At 28.5% G+C, this 13615-nt stretch overlaps 1 protein-coding gene across 1 annotated transcript in view; it reads left to right on the top strand.

Annotated features, from left to right (window-relative positions):
• The window catches only part of LOC142327385 (fibrillin-1-like), a 339860-nt gene that overhangs the window by 244391 nt on the left and 81854 nt on the right, over positions 1 to 13615 (top strand). The window contains exons 38-43 of the mRNA XM_075370397.1: positions 858 to 1106; positions 2056 to 2201; positions 3252 to 3360; positions 3827 to 3991; positions 7823 to 7930; positions 13339 to 13518. Coding sequence (XP_075226512.1) covers positions 858 to 1106; positions 2056 to 2201; positions 3252 to 3360; positions 3827 to 3991; positions 7823 to 7930; positions 13339 to 13518 — 957 coding nt within the window. The remainder of the gene's footprint in view (positions 1 to 857; positions 1107 to 2055; positions 2202 to 3251; positions 3361 to 3826; positions 3992 to 7822; positions 7931 to 13338; positions 13519 to 13615) is intronic.

The following is a 13615-nucleotide window of genomic DNA, read 5'->3' as shown; positions in this document are numbered from 1 at the left end:
CAAAAATTCTGCTTTGAAATATGGTCAGTAAACAAAATAGTGTAAACTGGACACATTTATCATATGAAATCCAAAGCATACCTTTCACTAGTAAAGAAGATAAGATTTGCAAAATTATGTCACATTGGTATAATATATTTTACTTGAAAATAAAGGAAAAATAAAATGAAAAAAATTGGTTCAAATAAAATTTTAATATCTAAAAAAGTAAAGTACTTCGTTCCCAAAATAAAGTGTAATTTCTTATAATTTAAATTGTTCATTGTAAACTAAATAAAAATTTATTTATTAGCTAAATTGAATTGTTAAATAAGAATAACCAACCGTTTGTTCATCATTCAACTTTAAATCTTTCCTTTGATATCTTTTTCAATACATAGCTGGACAATTTGGATGGTTACTCCTCATTTACATTCTATTCTCTTCTGGTTCCTATAGTTTAAATCAAATGTAACAACAAAATTTCTCTCGTTGATCGAAACAATGTTCCTATGATTTTAAAACAGAATATGACTTGCTTTTTGAATCAAGAAGTTACTCATGTTTTATATATTTCAACCTTTTTTTCCCAGATATAGATAGATAGATAGATAGAGATTCATTTTGAAACTATTTTATCATTTCTGACTGAGAGCTACAGGGATATTAATTTAAAGGATTTCTCTGTTGTTTTCTCAGTGTTTCTACTGAAGCAATGCTCTCCTATTTTTTTTTCTTTGTAAGATATTATTTATGTTAAACGAACAATACAGGATATTTCTTATTTCTTTCTTGTTTCTTAATAAAATATTATAATGAAATATACAACGTTTTTAAGTTTTATTCTTATGACTAATAGTTAAATCAACTTTTTACAGATCTGGATGAGTGTTACGAGAAGCCAGGTGTTTGTTCAGATGGATCATGTAATAATTTTGAAGGAAGTTTCCAGTGCATCTGTCACAATGGATACACATTAACACCAACAAGAGAGTCTTGTGTTGATGTGGATGAATGTCAGCGCCACCCAAATATATGTAACAATGGTACTTGCAGTAACACTGTTGGATCTTTTAGGTGTCTTTGTTTTCCTGGATTCAAACTAAGTCATAACAATGATTGTATCGGTTAGTGATAATTACTTTTTTTATTTAACATACTTTATAACTATTTAAAGTCGAATATCATTTAGAATAGTAAAATATTATATTCATATATACTTCATGAATAATTAAGCATATCAGTGCTTTTACACATAAAAGTTTATTTAACAAATGTAAAGAGCAAGAGCTGAGTCATGAAGTGACTGATAAAAAGTGAATCATTTTTATATTTGTTTTTTCAAAATTTTAACAAAGTTTGTTCTGCTGATCAGTGACTAGTAAGCAAGCTGTTTTTTTTTTTTAAGTTAAGATATTACTCTAAAAAATTCAAAATGTCTTAAAATTCCATTAAAATGATCTGTATGTTGCAATACTGAGAAAACCTTCTATAATTTGTATCTGTAGAACATTGCAATTAATCTAATAAAAGAAAATACAACTTTCTTTTACCATTTTCAAATAAAACTCAGGATTAGTTATGATTATTATCTTAAATATATTTAAAACGGCTAATTTTCCTATGCATCTTTTGCAGTTGTAACTCTGTGTTGTGAAGAAGAGGATTGCACGGATTAAATGCTTGTGTTATGTATAATAATCATAAGTTCAAGTCGAACACAGGAGTGTTGTTACCATTTACTTTTACCTTTTTTTCAGTTGAAGAGTATTTCATTTATTCTAATTTACTTGTAATTATCTTTTTTTAGACTTAGAATCTATTTCACAGATATTAACTTTTTTAATAATAACATTCATTTTTTCAAATTTTAACATAGACAATAAATATCCGTACTGAGTGTATTTGCTCATGTGCATGTGTAAATATAAAATTTTATTAATAGAAACTACCTAAACATTTTTTTTTATCAATTAAGATTTTATAGTTAATTATAAAAATGTTATTTTTGTTTCTTTATTGTTGCCTTTTGTTTCAAACTTTATTCAAAACATAGTTTTTGTTTGTAATATTTAGATATAGATGAATGTCATGCTATGCCATCCCTGTGCCGCAATGGTCGTTGCCGTAATGTAATAGGATCATTCCGCTGTGAATGTGCTGATGGTTATACTTTATCTCCTGATAATCAACATTGTCAAGATGTCGATGAGTGTCATGAGGTGATAATTTTTTTTTTTTAATTTTGCTTAGATCATCATTTAAATTACTTTTTTTGAGTAAATAAATAATATCTTATTCATCTGCTTTATAATAGATGACATCCTGGGATTGCAGGTCTTGAGTCAATACTTTTTTTGCATATATAAAAGCAGCAGAAATTTATTAATATTTTTTTATTATAGCCGGCTGAAATTGTCTAAAGAAATTAACTAATGAAAATAAAAATAAAGTATAAACTATCCTGAAGATACAGTGGTTAATATTCAAGAGGATATGATGTAGACTGTTCTCTTAGGGATTTTTAAATGTAAATAATATATAGATTGTATTGTGAGAAAATAAAAGAAAAAAATGTGATAATTTGATGAAAAAATGTATTTATTAATGACAGTCAGATCTGATCTATTTACTTGTTTCATCAATGACTTGACATGATGTCTAAAGTCACTTCTGAAAATTACCTAGTCATCAGTAGCAACAATTGTTCAATTTCTTCCTTACATTTTTAATATAGGAAAACTGTCATGTGAAGTGGTTTTCTAGTGTATTTTCATTGAACTAAGTATGTTGTTAGATGTCAGCATGGAACCCATCAAATCACAGGTGACCTTTCTGGCTGTTTGCCCTTAGAAAAAGAATCATATGAGAAACCTTCACGTTATTCACCATAGGGACTTACTGCATAGTGAATGTTATTATTCTTGGGGAAAAACTCTAAAGCTTCTTGTCATCTGATGATATATGTGATACAGCCAGATAGTTTAAAGTAATGAATTATTATATCACTTATTATCTAAAACACTGTTCAGTACTTGACTGCCTTTATTCAGAAGGGAAGTATATTTAATTAGTTCAAGTGTATGATGTAATCGCTATGTGATTGAAGTGATAATGGAGGCTGATAAAATTGTTTCCTTGGCAGGTTTTTAGTGTTACTCTGAAATAAATAAAAAAGAAATGTGTATGTTGAAATTGAAAGAAAATTTATTTTAAAAACATATATTTAATTGATAATAAAATTCAGCTAGAAGGATCTCCTATTGTTCCAGATAGCTGGAACCTGCCCACCACCAGGTCACTGCCAGAATTTGATGGGATCATTTCTCTGTACTTGTCCTTCTGGATATCGGCTAAACAATGCAAAGACTGCTTGTATAGGTATTAATATAGTCAATATTATATTGTTTATTATTGCATGTGTTATATTATTGTATGTTATATATGTTGTATATATGTAGTTATATAATTATATTTTCTCTTTTAATTTTATATTTATATAATAAAACATTCACATAATAATATAAATAGAACTTAAATAATGAAAGCAGCCAACAATTTTAAATGCTTTAAACTGAAAAAAAGAACATTTTTTCAATTATTTTCTGAAAATTACTTGAAATGTTAAAGATTTTAACAAAAATGAAGTATTCTAGCAAAAACTTAGAATACAAAGTTTTGAAAATTTATATTTTTTTGCATGCCACAAAAAAGTGATCGGTTTGTTTTTGACACAAGCTTTTATAACCTCGTTATTGCCTTGCATTTAGTATAAATGCAGCTGTTGCTGTATTAGATTACTATTGTTTATTTTGTAATAAAGATGTTGCTAAATTGTTTTTTTAAGATGTAAATGAATGTTTGGAAAGTTCTACTATATGTGAGGGTGGAGCATGTATCAATACTGAGGGTGGTGTCATCTGTGATTGCCCTGAAGGATTTTTACTTAGTCCAAATGGAATGAAGTGTATAGATGTTCGACAGGATGTGTGTTATGATAATTACTTTAGAGGTAAATTCAATTCTTCTGATTTATTTCTTATACAAATAGTAGTAGTAATGTATTTATTATAAATAATGAATTATCACTAGAACTATGAGTAAAGGAAATCTACATTGCCTTATAGCTAGTGAAGTAATAGTGTTTATTTTAATCAATCTCCACTATATTTTTTAATAAATGAATTATTTTAAGCCTTTCAATTTTAATATTTTGTTTGCTTTAAAACTGAAATTCTTATGTTTGAATATCTTCTGTTTTTTTATCATCAATATTGCTTAGTAGTGGACTGTTATATTGACTGATTTCGTTCTCGATAGTCAAAGTATTTTCATGTGAAAAATTATGATTAGTAGAAAATCCAGGGTAAAGAAATATATTTTCCACCATTCAAAAGAGTTTTATGATACACTTAGTAGTATCCTTTATGTTGTTCTCTGCATTCTTTTTTTTTATCTTCTTATTCTTTTTTCTTGTTTTAATTTTTTTTTATCGAATTTGTTTCAGTATTTTGCCTTTGCTTTTGTTTTAAATGGGTTTTTCATGTGGGCAGTATTTTTTGTAGTGTAGTCCATATTTAAAATTAAAACAAAATTTAACCCCTTAAATTAAATAAACATTTAAAAAACCATTAAAAACTGCTTTAAATTTCAACCTTTGATATCTATATCAAATTAAGGGTAATATATGTTATAAGAGTAGTTGGGTACTATCCATGTCTGTGCATATGTCTTGAAACCAATAATTTGTTTCAAAATCTTTGGCTAACCATTATGATTTCTACTTGATAATGCCTTCCTGCATCTCCTGGCCTCACACTTTATTATCTTATTTTATAATATTTAAAAAGAGTGTTCATAGTTACTAGTTCATATAATTTGTTTAAAATTATGAAAATCTGCTTCCCAGTAAAGGCTAGCTCAAAGAAACAGACCACTTACTTCTTTAAATCAATTCATTCTCTCAAATTATTTTCCCTTTTTGTTTATTTCCTCCTGTAATTTCTGTACTCTAGAATGTGAAATCTAATTCATCATTTGTGCAAAACTACATAATAATTTTTATTGTACACATAACATTGATAAATACAACCTTACAAAATAAATATGCAAATATACGAGGTATATTCATAAAGTAGGGTCCGTTTGGTGATTAAAAATAATTAACTCATGAAAAAAGATTTTACTTATAGTTTATTACATATCTACATCACTTTTCCACATAATCACCATTCAGTTTGAAGCACTTTTCATAACATTGCACCAGTTTCTTTAACCCCTCTGCATAGAAGTTCACCACCTGGGAATAGAACCAGTTGACAAAGGCAGTCTTTGAGTTTCTCATAATTTTCAAGTTGTTGTCCACCAAGCCAATTTTTTTTAAATGCAAGAAGAGTAGTTGCTAGGTGAAAGGTCGGAGCTATGTGGAGGATGGTCAAAAAGTTCCCAACGAAAATTTTGAATCTTCTTCTTGGTTAAGGCAGCAGTGTGAGGATGCGCTTTGTCGTGAAGAAGGATTATGCCGAACAACAGTTTCCTGCGTTGTTGATTTTGGATCAAATGTCTCAGTTTGGTGAGCATTTTGCAGTACACGTCAGCTGTAATTGTTGATCCACATTCCATGAAATCAACCAAAATGATGCTCTTTCCATCCCAAAAAAACGGTAGCCAACATTTTTCAAATTTAGTACAGAAATTGCTTTAAACTTTTTCGGTTTTGGGGAACGTGAATGGTGCCACTGCATTGACTGTTACTTCAATTCTGCGTTGGTGTAAGATATCCACGTCTCATCGCCCATAACAATGTGAGAAAACAAATCATTTCCATTTTGTCGATAGTGGTCCTAAAATGCTCGTCCAGTGCACATTCTTTGCTCTTTATGTTGGCTGGTGAGTATTTTTGGTACCCACCTTGCACAAAATTTGTGATATCTGAGCTTTTCTGTGACAATCATGTAGATAGAGGTCCAACATGCGAAAAATTCATCAGCCAGAGCAATCATCAATTGTTGTTCACATCACAGTTTTCAGTTCACTTGTTCAACGATTTCATCAGTCTGAATACTGGGCCTGCCACTCACTCGTCGTCATGCACATTTGTGTAGCCATTTTTAAAGTCTCAACACCATTGTCTAATCTTTCCTTCACGCATTACTGTAGGTCCATACACTAGGCACAACTCTCGATGAATGTCAGCGGCTGAAGATTCTTTTGCATACATAAATTTAATCACAGCATGCACTTCACAACTGACGGAAGAAATGATTGTCGCAGATTTTGCAATCTGCATTTACCGGCAGGCAAACGACTACTAAATCAAAATGACAACTACAGTTGCTTTGTAAATAGCCAATAGATAGCCCTGCATGCCTGAAACTGTGTTTAGACCCGCTAATATTTAAATATAAGTCGACTGCCCTTACTTTATGAATATGTCTAATCATGCTAATAGCATGAATATTTGATTAGATCATTAATGTTTCACATATATTTTTACCTATTAATCTTCTGCTGAAGAGTTGGATATAAAGCTTTTCTATTTTTTAGACTTGACTTGAGTCTATCCTATCCTGTTGTGAACCTTCCTATAAGTGAAAAAATGTCTCACTTTTTTGCTTATAATACCGGAAATTATAATAATTATAATAATAATTATAATTATAATAATAATAATTATAATACCGTACCCATCCTTACTTCTTTTTCATATGCTTGCTATATTTGTAACATATCCTTACTTAATTTTGGTTAGTTAATATTCAATAATACATTAATGTTTATTATATATGTATGTTAAATACCATAACTGTAATAAATGGAGGTTATCTGATATGAGACAAAAGTGACAGATATAACTGTTCCCAAGAATATCAAGCAGCTCATAACAGGCTTACTAAGTATAGTGAAGAATAAAGTGATTTTTCATTAGCTTTTCACTAAGCTGAATATACTACTGCATTCACCTTTTCAAGCCCACTGAAATCTGTATAATACTCAACCTTAAAAGTGACACCTGTTCATCATAGGAACTAACAGTGTAATGTACATTACTCTCAAAGAAATATTTGTTGATGTCTGCCACTACATTATACTACTGCCACTTCGTTTGAAATGTATAATATACTATAACTACTGCCATTTGTACTTCAGATACTTTATATGACCTCAATAAAAGAAAAGACTGAAAATTAGCTTAAAGAACAACTTAATGTAATCTTTTCCATGGGAAACAATAGATTGTTCAGGTTGTTTCCACTCATTAGGGGATGAATACTTGCTGACCAGTTGGTTACTAAACTGGCCAGTTAAGAAACTGATATCTCATTACCGGTTCTCAATGTTTGACTTCTAGTATAAATTTGTGTGTTGTTATAATCATCACCATTGTTAAAAAATACTTCTCAATGCTTTTAATTAACCTATCAAAAATTCAAAATTTATCCTGTAAATTTGAAATTAAAAAAGTGATTTAAATTGATACAGTTAACTTATAATTAATTTAAAATGATTAACTGTACTATTTACTGTCTATCTTGTATAATCATCTTATGTTTTATTCACAATATGATTAATGAAGTGATAGTTGTGTCTTTTTTTCTTAATACATGATATTTATATATGTTTATTAAAATCATATTATTTTTGAATCATGGAAGTTGCAGATGCAAAAGTATTCTTAACGTCTGGAATTTTTAGTTAGACTTATCTGTGATGCATCATTGTTAATTCTTAATAATACGTAATTAACTAACAGAAAAAATTACAGCATTAACCAATAAAATATTTAAAAACACTTTTTTTTCTTTTGCAAAAGTGGAAATTGTTTACTTTTTTTTAATTTTAGGACAGTGTTCTGTGGCACGGAAAGAAATGATAACCATAAAAGAGTGTTGTTGTTCAATGGGTGCTGCATGGGGCCGATACTGTGAACAGTGTCCTACAGAAGGAACTGGTACGTAGGAATTTTTTGTAGTTTGGGTTTTTTTTACTTCAGATTGAAATAAAGTACTAAAGTAAAATAAAGAATGAGTTTTGAGAAACAAAAATCTAAAACAAAAAATCCCTTTTGGCATGCCGGAAGGTGGAGTTAGAGTTCACCGGAGCTAAGTAGGGGATAAAAAAGATCTCCACCTTAAAGTTAAGAAAAACTTCAAATTTACTCATTTTAATAATGGCTGCATGTAAAAAAGTTTCACATGTTTAGCATATGACAAGCTCCATCTTCTTACAATTCCAGCAACATTTTGGTCATCCCTTGCCATAAGGGTTGATCATCTCAAAGATTGTTTCAGACAAAAGTTTTAGGTAATGTTTAGAGGAGTAATGACCACTTTAAACCAATTCAATACTGTGCCTATTAAGGGAGGTGTGATTTTTTGTCTTTGAAATCCCATTTTTTCCATTCCCTGGGCCAGTGGTTGGCGATATCCAAAAACTTTATTTATATAAGTGTTAGGCCCTTATCCAAAGAATAATAGGAACTTTAAACGAATTCAATATTTTACTTAATAAGAAAGTTATAGCAATATTTTGTTTTTTTTTTAAAAAGCTCCCCCAATTTCCACCCATGGTTAGATTTTGTCCATTAATGAACTTGACTGAGATTTTTAGTTTTTATATTTTATGTATCAATTTGAAAGTGATCGGCACAAAATTACAGCAGTTATCGTGTCCACAAGAAAGTGAAATATATATATATAAATAAATGTATTAATATTTAATAGATCAACCCTAAGTACAGAATAATTGAAATAGGATGACTTACCTTATTTCATTGCACAAACAGAAGTGCTTTCGTGAACTTGATTCATATCATCAGCTGCATACATTTATATATATATTACAAAAACATCATAAACTTGCAAACTATGATAACATACCATGTATTCACTTATAATTTTATGTTAAAAATAGTTTAAAACATAATTTAAAAATTTTTTATAAATGTATAAATAAACTTTTGAACTGACAGTGGTTTTAGGGTCTGGAGTATGTGAAATGTGAAGATATGTTGAAATTTTCCAGAAGTTGAATCATGGTACCCATTACAATAGGTAGCTTTCTTATGAAATCTACTTAAAATCTAAAATTAGATACATATTTTGATTGTATTTATTTTCATGTAATTTATTTATTTATTTTTTTTGGTATTTATTATTTTTTTGTATGCGTTTTGTTTCTTGAGCATTTATTTCAGGTAGATTACATTAATAACAATTTTGCACAGCTGAGCTTCTTTTTTATTATATTACTTAATCATAATAATTTATCTTCATTAGAAAGATATTTTAAATCTATAGAGTGGTATACTACTAACAGTTGATATATTTTAATATTCGATTACGGATTTATTTTACAGTGAATACAATTCTACCTGTATATTCTACAAAATGGCTACAATTCTTTGCCATGCTTTGAATGCTACAAAATGTAGCATTCTGGGAAATTTTTTTGTGTAATACATGTTCAGCACTATGCTGCATAGCTTCAATGTACATATTTCTTGAATTAATATGTTTCCAAATCACTCTATGGCACATGAATTCGTATGGATCTTACCACAAACCTGAACTATCCAGCTTTTACTTATATAAACATACATGGTGTTAATAAGAAAAGTCTATCTTTTAGAAATTACTTACTAAAGAAAGTTTGGCTTGACTTAAAAAAACATCAAATAAATTTATTTTTAGACCAAACAGGCAATAAAGTGGATTCCTCTTGAAATCGTGGCTCTAAATAACAATTTGAAATTCTGTAATCACTTAACACTGAATTCAAAAATCCAATGCAACATTAGCAATGTGCAAAATTTCACCATCTTACATAAATCACTGACAATCAATTGAGAGATTGGATATTGATATTTGAGATAAAAAATCATTCTTTAACCCTAGATGCTGCAGTTGATGGACTTTTTCTAAAAAAGCAGCCAAATGTTTAGCAAATGCATCATTATTAATAACAATTTTTTTTTTTTTTTTATTTTAATCCGTTATACAGATTACATTTATGCTCATGTGTTATATATCAAATGAAGTAGAAAACTTTAGAGAGTGTACAGCAAAACTTAATATTGTTTGATATTATTATCCAAAATAATGTTTCTAAAAAAAGTAATAAATAATGATATTGATCCAACCTCATATGAAAAATAATTATTTAAAATTTTGAGGTAAGCAATTTCCATTAGTTCATTCCATTCTATACAGTAAAAATAATAATTACTGACTACAAATAAACAGAAATTAATGTGGGTTATGTAATTATATGGAACTACAAAATCATGTACATAATCTATTTAAGTTTAAAAATATTTTGAAGTACAATTTAAAAATTGTTTAAAAAAGATTTTTCTTTTCTTTTTTTTAAATAGTATATCATAATGAAATAAAATTTAAAAAAAATATATACTTTAGTAAAAATTAAAATCAACACCATTTTTCCATCAGACCAAAGATTAGAGAAAACGTTGACCGCTTGGGTTATGGAAAATTAAAGAGGTATGGAAGTCATATCAAACAAAATAAAAGGCATGAAAAGACACTACTTAAGATTTAATGTCCAAGCCAGGCAACCACTCACCTAAATAGAAAAATACATCAGTTTTTTAGGGAGAAAATTAAAAAGAATTGACAAAGTAAGTTAAAGATCAAAAGAGAGAAATACAAAAATGGATAGCTTTTGTGAAAAAAAGGTTTGCTGGTATCAAATACTAATGTAAGAGTTACAAAAATATATCTGTTGTTAGTGTAGCACTCAATAGTAATGAAACTTGGATAATAAGAGAAGAAAAAATGAAAAGAAATGATGGAAAATTGAAGATCCTATAAATGTGGTGTTAGAAGAGTATGTTGAAAATTAAGTGGATTGATAAAATATGAAATAAGAGGTCTTGAAATGAGTAGGAGATAAGTTTGTGGGAGACTTGTGGAAGCAAACTAATTTGTAGGATGATAAATTAATCCATCTAGATTTAGTTACTCTGGTTGTAGTAGGTTACATAGAGGGTAAAAACTATCAGTCCTAAATGAGAAGGAATAAACAAGCTAATAAATAAAAAATAAAAAATTTCACTATTTTCCACTTATAGATACAACATTGTAATTCTTTGTCTCCAGTGTTGTAGGTGTTAAAGCTTTCTTAAAATCTGCGTGCAAATTGTAAAAAATTAAATCCAGATACATAAAACTTTTTATCTTGTATTGAAGAATATGAAATGTATAACCACTTTCACTTTCATGTAATCAGAAATCTTTATTTAAAATCTACCGTGCCTCTTGTTGCCTAAATAAATAATTTGTGCTAATGTATTTTTAAAGGCATTATTAGTAATCTATTATTAGTGTGGTTAACATTATGGAAAAGGTAAAAATTTGGATCATGTCTAGGATTGTTGGGTTCAGAATTTAGCTACAGCTATGTTAATTTTTTTTTTATAGAAAGAATGTGTTATGATGGAGTAGTATTCAGTGATTCTTTCTGACTCTTAGATCTAAATCAATACAAATGGTAATCACACATTTAGTTTTTGTACTAAACCTATCTATTCAAATGATTCTGAAGCCAAACTCTTTATTCATTGATTTTTCTTGCATATGAATTTGTTTCTAATAAATAAATTTCTACCAGCTACTTTGATTAAAAAACGAATTTAAATACTGAACAGGCTGGTAATTCTGGGAATATATACATACATCAACAGGCTGGGAATATATACATGTCCTGACTAAATCAGAAAAATTGAACTATTTTTTTTTTTTTAACAATAAATATATTTTAAGCATTGACTATTATTTCACCCATGGCAGCTACATGGTAATGGATTATATGAAATAACTAAATTATATATTTTGTGAAAACATTTAATTAATTACATTAATCTATTACTAGAATTCTGTAGAAAAAAAAGATATGAAAGAGTATAATGGTAATAAAAATTGAATAGAAAAAAGATAAATTAAATTTTTGTTGCATCAATCAGATTTTATTACAAAAAAGTTTCAACAAAGTATACAAAGAAACAAGTGATAACTTCTGTTGGGTATAAACCAGAAAAATCCAGTGAAAATGACCTATTTACTGAGTGGGGGTAAATAATATTTAAAGTTCCAGATTGATGAGGAAATGCATAACCATTTGAGTGATTAAGTATAGTTTCTTCATTTTTTTTGTATTTTAAAATGTTGAAGAAAATCAACTCAGCTAATTATTAGTGATGATATAAGGGATTATAGTATTAAATCTATTGTAAGTTTTAGAAAACCTACCAATGAATAATGGAATTACAAGCTATTAATTAGTTACTAATTTTTTACTATTCCACCCATGGCAGCTGCATGGTAATGGAGCTCTTACTACAATTTTGAAAAAGCATTCATAAGTATCAACTGGTATTGGATTCTACCTAGATCAACACTTTATTAAAAAAGTTAGTCATCTCTTTAATAAATATCTGACAATGGCAGTTTACTAGCACGTTGACCAATTTTTGTTGAAAATTGCTGTAAATTTGTTATTCTTTTACAGTTTTTTCAAAAATATTCATGTAACTTACTAATTTATGATGCTTCAAATTCCACAATATTTTTTTTGTTGAAAATTCATCTAATTTTTAAAAGTGCACTATTTAGCAAAATTTCACAAATCTCAAATTTTGTATCTATTTTTTTTACCCACTGAAGTAAGAATCTTCCATGAGTAAAAGAATAGATTCCACTTACATTCCATTAATGAAGTGGAATTACATCAATGGAATCATCATTCCATGGAATCAATCAATCAATCATCAATCCAATGGAATGATGATTCCATTGATGTAATTCCAGTATGTATGTAATAATAAGAGTTGCAGTACATCCATTTCCCTTTAACATGACCTCACAAAAAAAATATATATAATTTGCTATGTAATGCCTTACGCAAAAAAGAAAGATTTAGGTTATACTAAATATTATATATTTTATTTTTATTTTGTTGTTAAATGGTTTATAATTTATCTTAATCTTAAGTTTTGAATTATTTATATTAGAGGTAGAAAATCATGTAATAGTGATTTTAAAGAGTGGGCAAATGTGTACCAATAATAAAATTGAAAAGCACTACAAATCAAAGAGGAGTTTCAGGAAGTTAATTTTAATATCATTTCTGAATGTTTGTGTGTTATTTAAGTCTTTAAATTTGAGAAAAATGGAGTGTCGGTTTTAAATTTTATCTATTGCCACTGGCTTGGTGGTATGTCCAGAGACTGTTTCTTTGTTGACATTGTTGGAAAGAATCTGGCTAGTGATTGAGGTGCTGTCAGATAAAGTCAGGACTCCTACTCCTAACTAATCTTTGTCATATTTTTTATATGTTTAGATGAATTTAAAAAGATGTGTCCTGAAGGGGTTGGTCGGCTGGAGTCAGGAGAAGATCTCAATGAGTGTTCTTTCATGATGAATATTTGTGAAGGAGGTGATTGTATCAATACTGATGGATCATTCCGTTGTGAATGCCCGACTGGTTACATGCTAGATTCAACAGGAAAACGTTGTATTGGTATGAAATGTTAAATATTATATGACTTATTTCTTTTTATTTCAGTGACAATTCATTTTTTCTGACAAGTTTTAAGTCACTTTTCTACAGCTGTATT

This window comes from Lycorma delicatula, chromosome 1 (assembly GCF_047948215.1).
Source record: "Lycorma delicatula isolate Av1 chromosome 1, ASM4794821v1, whole genome shotgun sequence".
Classification (NCBI taxonomy): Eukaryota; Metazoa; Arthropoda; class Insecta; order Hemiptera; family Fulgoridae; genus Lycorma; species Lycorma delicatula.
The sequence above is the reverse complement of the archived record's forward strand: the minus strand, read 5'-3'. Positions and strand labels throughout refer to the sequence as shown.